Source organism: Polistes fuscatus, unplaced genomic scaffold (assembly GCF_010416935.1).
Source record: "Polistes fuscatus isolate 324 unplaced genomic scaffold, CU_Pfus_HIC Scaffold5, whole genome shotgun sequence".
Lineage (NCBI taxonomy): Eukaryota > Metazoa > Arthropoda > Insecta > Hymenoptera > Vespidae > Polistes > Polistes fuscatus.
The window spans coordinates 8,944,915-8,952,417 of NW_025113129.1; the positions used below are offsets into that span (position 1 = coordinate 8,944,915).

The 7,503-nt window shown below is 30.5% G+C and overlaps 2 protein-coding genes across 5 annotated transcripts; one reads left to right on the forward strand and one right to left on the reverse strand.

Annotated features, from left to right (window-relative positions):
- Positions 1-563: 563 nt before the first annotated feature.
- LOC122521950 (hsp90 co-chaperone Cdc37) lies at positions 564-2,573 on the reverse strand. The gene is made up of 5 exons (XM_043642704.1): positions 2,385-2,573; positions 1,876-2,009; positions 1,307-1,751; positions 932-1,237; positions 564-842 (listed from the first exon to the last, which is right to left on the reverse strand). Exons 1-5 carry the CDS (start codon positions 2,415-2,417, stop codon positions 642-644), a joined length of 1,119 nt encoding a protein of 372 aa, XP_043498639.1. The 5' UTR covers positions 2,418-2,573; the 3' UTR covers positions 564-641.
- A 163-nt stretch (positions 2,574-2,736) lies between these two features.
- LOC122521949 (integrator complex subunit 7) lies at positions 2,737-7,359 on the forward strand. Of its 4 annotated transcripts, none has more exons than XM_043642700.1 (14): positions 2,737-3,000; positions 3,186-3,281; positions 3,417-3,736; positions 3,810-4,034; positions 4,115-4,364; positions 4,687-4,760; positions 4,839-4,984; positions 5,062-5,407; positions 5,472-5,731; positions 5,817-6,017; positions 6,080-6,173; positions 6,261-6,364; positions 6,443-6,938; positions 7,013-7,359. In XM_043642700.1, coding segments are annotated over exons 1-14 (2,889 nt in total). In that variant the 5' UTR covers positions 2,737-2,999; the 3' UTR covers positions 7,289-7,359. The 4 variants fall into 4 exon arrangements, with proteins under 4 accessions (XP_043498635.1, XP_043498637.1, XP_043498636.1 ...); XM_043642702.1 differs by having other exon boundaries at positions 3,417-3,577; XM_043642701.1 differs by lacking the exon at positions 2,737-3,000 and having other exon boundaries at positions 3,107-3,281.
- Positions 7,360-7,503: the final 144 nt, after the last annotated feature.

Genomic DNA, 7,503 nt, shown 5'->3' on the forward strand with positions numbered 1-7,503 from the left:
ATTAATAATATGAAAATCAACATACATTGTGTAATGTGTGTGTACATATTACATATCGGTCATAAAATCATCAAATGTGTGAAATAATGAGACATGTTACAGCGTAAAGAATATATGTAACACATATTCTATACGTTTTAAGATTAGTATATACATTTAGAATGCTTTTTTCAATACTGTTTTTTTTTCTCTTTCTTTTTTACGAATTACATTCAAAGTACAATTACGAATATTAGACGAAAGGAAAGTATTGTTTTATTTAATATAATTGGACTAATGATCGTTATTTCTTGCATTTTCACTGCTTTGTGTTATTAGTTGAAAGAATTCCAATGAAAAAAAGAAAAAAAATATACTAAGTATAATAAAAATAATCCTTAGTTTCTGATAACAATTAGATGAACTTTACAGCTTGTTCTACGACAATGATTATTATAATTTTCTTTTAAATAAATCATACAAAGGATGAAATTATCCTTTTATTTTTGTTATATATTTTGCGAATAATTTTATTTTTTAATTAATTAATTAATTAATATCTATAGCGAATTTATAAAATATGACTTAAGTCAAGTAGTATCTTAACAAAGAGAAAAAGAAAATAAATGGATGCAAAAGCAGAGCTTAGTTAAAAAAAAGTGCTATTCCGGATCGGGTGTACCTGTAATTTCTTCTTTCCCATTTTGCTCTTGTTCTTCTTTTTCTTTAGCTTTAGCATCCGGTACCCAAAGACCGCTATCGATACAACGCTTCATGTGATATCTAGCTTCATCTTCAGGCATGGCGGCTATTGTTTGTTGCAATAATGGTATGTCTTGCGCTTCAAAACACTGTTGTAAAGGCTAAAAGAAATAATATTATTTTATTAAATTTATTAATTATACATTTTTTTGTATTTCATATAAAAATAATGGATCTTTATTTTTTATACCTTAGGAAGACTTTCAAAAACTTCAACAGGATCAAGACCTCCAGGGCCAAGTCTCTCTTTTCTTTCTTCTTCTTCTGCTTCTCTAAGTGCATCTGCAACCTTCTCTGCAGCACGTTTGCGTATTCTATTCTTAAATGCTCTAAGTTCTTCGTCAAACGAATTCTTATATTCTACTTCAGCAACTTGTATACGACTGAAGAATGAACTAACGCAAGCTCTAGGATCAACATCTAATTGCTTAGATAGTTCTAATATATACTGCATGCATATACATTGATGAGCAATGTGTTCCATTAAGTCATGTTTCTGTAATTACATAAAAATTATGTCATTTAGAACAACTGTTTTCAAAGAATTATGTAATAATTCACTTACTTCTTCCATTTCTAAATTAATGCACCAAATGACTAAATAATTAGCTGTATTCTCGCAAACTATTTGCGGATGTTCCAATAAGAATTTCTTACTATCATCGTATCTTCTAAGCATTCCAAATTCTTTTAACTGTTTCTCATTTTTCTTTACAAATTGCTTCATTCTTTTCTCTTTCTCTTCATCTGAGAGAGTGGAATCATCATCATTCCGAGCTGGTTTTGTGTTTATTACGGTTTTGGTAAAGCCATCTTGACCAATCGTATCTACATTCCACGGTGTCAACTTTTCCTTTTTTTTCATTTCATCTTCTCTTGCTTTTATTTTTTTCTCTTCTTCTTCGAGATCTTGCAAAACTTTTTTCAATGCACTCAAATCTGCCGAATCCTTTTGCTCGTTTTCTAGCCTTGCAAGTTTTTCTTTAGTTTCTTTAAGTTTTTTCATATGTCTAAAATTTTAGTATGATTAGCGTTTGAAATATTTTTACAATGTTAGCTATATCATTTATATTAGGATTATAGATAACTTTATACATCTAAGAATACAAAATGTACATGTTTTTATTCACATACTCAATCTTTTTCCTTTCGTGTTCCTCCTGTTCTCGTTTTCTTTCTTCCATACGTTCCACTCTTGCTTGATGACGCCATCTAAACAAGGACGGTGTATCAATGTTAGGATGAGTATCATCTTCGTCGTCTGAAATCTAAGTATTACATATTTCTGTATTAATTTAAAGTATTCTATCAAGTTAATTACTAAATATATTAAGTTAATCAAACAGTAAAATAAAACACAATAATTTAAACAACTTTAATGGATTGTTGCATTATTGAAATATTTGTTAACTAATAACAAAAATAAAAAAATATAAAATCAACTCATAAATATACATATTAAAAATAAAACGAACTAATAAAAAAGAAATGATTTATGAACGATTTACAAAAATAAAAGAACGAAATATTAACGTTCGCTATTAAAGTAAAGTATCTGATAATATATTTTATAATAAAATAACTTTTATCTTTCTAGAATATTCCACATGCATTCAGGAAGAAAAGGATTAATAAATTCTTACCTCAATATCCTTCCATTTGCTGTAATCGACCATTTTATTTAAGCACAGTACGTCAACACCCACACTATTGAAATTTGTTTTTTAAATCGATCGTGAAAATGAAACTTCTATTTAAACAAACAGTTGATCCTGTACACTGAACTCGCCGAAGTTGGTTGCGACTATTGCAATGACCTGAACATTGCGCTAATCTGTTTGCGATATGAACTCTCGATATACGACAACTGTAACCAATCGACATTTTATTTTATATAATTATTTTATTTATAAAATAAAATAAGATAATTTTTATATATTTCTCTATTTTTTATAAATGATTTTTAGTTCCTATTTAAATATTCCTGCCATTTTTTATCTTATTCGCTACAGTGCATCAATCACACCGAATAAAAAAAACCTATATGTATGTACCTTTTCATACATGTGTGGGTGTCGTGTATAAAAGTATTTAAAGAAATTTAAATAATATTCTTTGTTAATGAGACGTTACTAATCTTATTCAATTAAATTTTAAGTTATAATTAATGTGTAATGTTAACTTATAATTGATATACAAGTTTTATTTTGAAGTATTGATGTTTTAGAAATATATGTGGTGATAAAAATTTGATAAAAAGTAAGTACGTATATATATATAAAGTTAATATATATATAAGATATACATATGAATACACGACTCCTTTTATATATATGACTATTTACTATATAATACAGTAGTAAACATGTGGAATAGCATAGCATAAGTAGTCAAGAAGCCGGTTTAACTAAATTATTCTATAATATATTTGTTTTTATATTTAGTGAATATGATAGGAATGAGAATGAATGCTTTTAATGATTCTGGACTCGGAGAACCCGAACAAGATGCTAATAGTGCCCTTATTGAATTAGATAAAGGTTTGTATATGTACATTTCTAACCTTAAAATATATTAATTAATTTAAACCCTTTTGTATAAACCAACTTGTTGAACTTAATTTTTATTTATACTGTTAGCATACAAATTAAGTAAAAAATATATTTTATGTTTAGGTTTGCGGTCTAACAAAATAGGTGAACAATGCGAAGCAATAGTTCGCTTTCCTCGGTTATTTGAAAAATATCCATTTCCAATACTGATAAATTCATCTTTGCTGAAACTGGCAGAAGTATTTCGTATGGGTAGTAATTTTCTAAGAGTTTGGGTTCTTAGGGTATGTCAGCAAAGTGAAAAACATTTGGATAAAATATTAAATGTTGATGAATTTGTCAGACGTATTTATAGCGTTATTCATTCCAATGATCCGGTAGCTAGAGCTCTTACCTTACGTACTTTAGGTAGTGTAGCAGGAATAATACCTGAAAGACAACAGGTAATATTGCTGATATAATTTATTTCTTTATATCTAATTCTTTTTATTAAATAATTATGATATTTATTTGAAGGTTCATCATAGTATAAGAAGATCTTTGGATTCTCATGACTCAGTTGAGGTAGAAGCTGCTATATATGCTGCTCAAATGTTTGCAGCGCAATCCAAATTATTTGCTGTATCAATGTGTAGCAAAATTTCGGACATGATCAGAGGTCAAGCAACGCCAGCTTCTATGAAATTACAGCTTATACCTATTCTCCAATATATGCACCATGACACGTTCACTGCATCAATGGTATTAAGAATATTTAAAAAGTTTATTTATTATATAAATGTAATATGTAGATTATTAATTGAAATATGTATTTGTTAAAGGTAAATGAATTATGTATGGAACTTCTTGCCAGTTATCCTGCGGTTGAATTTGTAAGAGTAACACTGAGTGCGCTGAGCACTTTAGCTTCTGCTACATTAATAGATATTCCGGAACAAGTTGTATTACTTTTACGATATCTTCATGATGACCCTCGGTTATCTATTAAACGTCATGCTTTACATTTACTTCATAGTCTTGCAAGACGTGGTGCACATTTATGGCCGCAAGGTGCTCTTAATAATTTGATTGGTTAGTATTGCTATTTTCTGCTTATTAACCCTTTGCACTCCGAATTATATTTTAATTTTGTTACCAGTAGCTTCTAATGCTTTAAATATTTTATTTGAAAGTTACTTTAACTAAAAAATATGGCAATTTAAATATATAAAGAAAGAAACAAATTCAATTAAATTTCCGTTTTATTTACATTATTATTGTATTTTGTAATTTCTAATGTTATGATATCTTTTGAGATAAAAGCCGATGTCGAGTCACACTTGATATAAAAGTGCAAAGGGTTAATATACGTTATTACTTTTTATTTAATTTTGTAATATGATCATATTTTTAGAAAGTACTACAAAATTATTACAAGATGGTACTGGAAATACAGATCTTTTGGTTCGCACATTGGATGTAATAGAGGTAAAGTACTGTTTTTTATATAATTATTATTATATTTTTGTATATGCAAATAATAATGAATATAATGTTTCAATGCAGGTATTAAGTCAAAGTGCTATTACGTGCGATGCTAATATGGACGAAGGTAGCCCACTTTTATCCCTTTGCGTAAATGCTTGTTATTCTCCAGATCCTTTCGTTGCTGTCAAAGCTGTAACTATATTATCAAGGGTTGTATGTTATTGGTATGAAAATAAAAAGTATTACAATTTGAAGTTTAATTATAGGGTAGTGAAATTACATTAGTTATTTTAATCAATAGCTATGAAGAGGGATTACCAACATTTGCCACTCAAGATCTTGTATCCTGTTTGGAGTCATTGATTATTTTATTAGCCTTAGATGACAAACATTTACATCAACTTAAAGCTTGTCTACGTTCAACGGTAAAACTGTGCCATGCACAACCTAGTCATTGTCCTGTTTTTGTTGATGCTATTGGATCTACGCTTATTAGCACTAGCACAGAGAATGGACAAAGTGAAAAACAAGCAGTTGCATTATGCGAAGCTTTAGGAGCAATCGGAAGTTTAGGAGAAAATATATTATTACCACTTTTGCCGGATGTATTAATAAAGCTCAAACAGACTTTGCATATGCATACAAAGGTTTGTATTTCTTGTTAATAATTATTATCTTATCGTTCCTTATTCTGTTCGCTTGTTCTTGTAGGTAATGTTATGCACATTGCTTTTCCAAATGATAGCAGGTGGATACGAATGGAATTCCGAATGTTTGAAAGCTATAGAGGATACGATAAAAAGTGTCGATGGTTGGTCTAAATATCGAATTGCAAGAGGTGCTGCTAGATACGGTCATCATATAGTTGCAACGCAAATATTCAAGAGTTTAAAGGAAGCTGTTGCATCCGAACAACTTCATTTTTGGTTATCAGGATTGGAATTAGTTACTAAAGCAGAAAGTTTTCTCATGTAAGTAATATTTTAATGACAGTGTATACCGAATATATAATGAATTATTTATTTTGTATTATATATTTAAATTATATATATAAAGGGACAATATCGACGCGATGGATACCTCAAAGAAAGTGGACATTGTTGAAAAATTAAATGCTGCGATCGCGCACTATGCAAGTGCTTGTGCATCATTGAAAGCTGCTAGTACACCTTTACGTAGTCTACAATTTGCCAGTGAATATGCAAAATTGCGTTGCGAATTTTTACAAGCTGCGGTACAACTTTTACATTCTTGCAGGTAAATTAAACTTCTTAATAAATTATAGTCGTTTACTAATAACTCGTATTATTTCTTTTTAGATCTTTATGTACTGCACCGCCACCTGCTATCGCGTGCACAGTAGTTCTAGCAACAAAAGATGATCTTCAACGATACGGGCGTGTAACGTTACAGGTATATACAATCTTAAACAAAAATAATATACAAAATGTGCAATATTTAATAGGTAAATTTAATTAATTTAATTTGAACATTATATAGCTAAGAAAATCAGTCCAAGAGTTGAAGATTTGTGCTGAAAATTATCAGAAATTGTATCAATCCGCTTTCGATGCAGATCCTGGTTCCTTAGCAAATATTAGAGCGTATCCTTTAAATGTAAATATATTAATAGAATTCTCAACTTCTTAAATAATATTTTTCTCTAACACATACTTCTACAGTTTGCAAGAAATGTGTTGTTTAATGGGAAACAGTGTAGAAAGAATTTGCGGTGGGTCAACCATATGTATGTATCAACAAAACGAAGTGAATTTTGATTTCGGCGGAACGGTAGAAATGCGTCAATTGGCTCGTTATTGTACGGAGTTGCGTCGTCTTTCACCACCATGGGTGGGTGAAGGGAAAGCAGGTGGTATCAGTCACGTAAGGGTTGGCTGTATAATATCGCAAGTTATGTTACTTGGTGCTGGAAATATGAGGCTACCAATTCCGCGTTACTTCTTCCAAGCTTTACAAGCTACTAGCGTCAAACTTTCGGTATCACCGCAACCTCGTGTACTGGGAGAACCAGTTTCCGTACCCCAGGGTAGTCAATTAGCATTAAAGGTCGAGGGTGTGCTACGACATGGTAAACGCGCATCTTTGTATCGTTCAGTCTCAGCTGTGTGCATTTCTATATCTACTACGCCTCCTTCCAAAATCAATTCGGATCATAAAGTAAATAAAAGAAACATATTTTGTATAAAAAAAAAGTTATTCCTGTTATAAATTATATCCATTTTTATACACAGGATACAAACATGAATGAGCTACATCAAACGGTAACACCACATCGCGATTTTTTCGCTTGCGAATTTTTACTATCTCTCGGAAGTGTACCGGCTTCGACTGTAGGAGGTGCAGGTACCTCAACCAATACCGGCAATTCGCAACTTGGTGGTGGTCAATACCAAGTAACAGCAAGTGCAAGTATATTAGACAAAGATGGCAACGTTTGGAAGTGCGGGCCACGTTCTACCCTTCAAGTGCGAGTGCACGAGGAACCTATGAAGAGAAAATTACCTTAGTGACACTTACAAATTAATATTAATATTTAAGTAAATTATGTAATTATTAACAACTTGTATAATAATTTGTAATACGATTTTAATTATTTACGATTATATTAACTAATTGCTACACACACACACAAGAGGTATTATTATTATTTCTTTTTATATTTACACTCTCCTCGTCGATAATTTAAAAAAAATCGCATGCGCGCGTTAAAATAGCGGGAAAT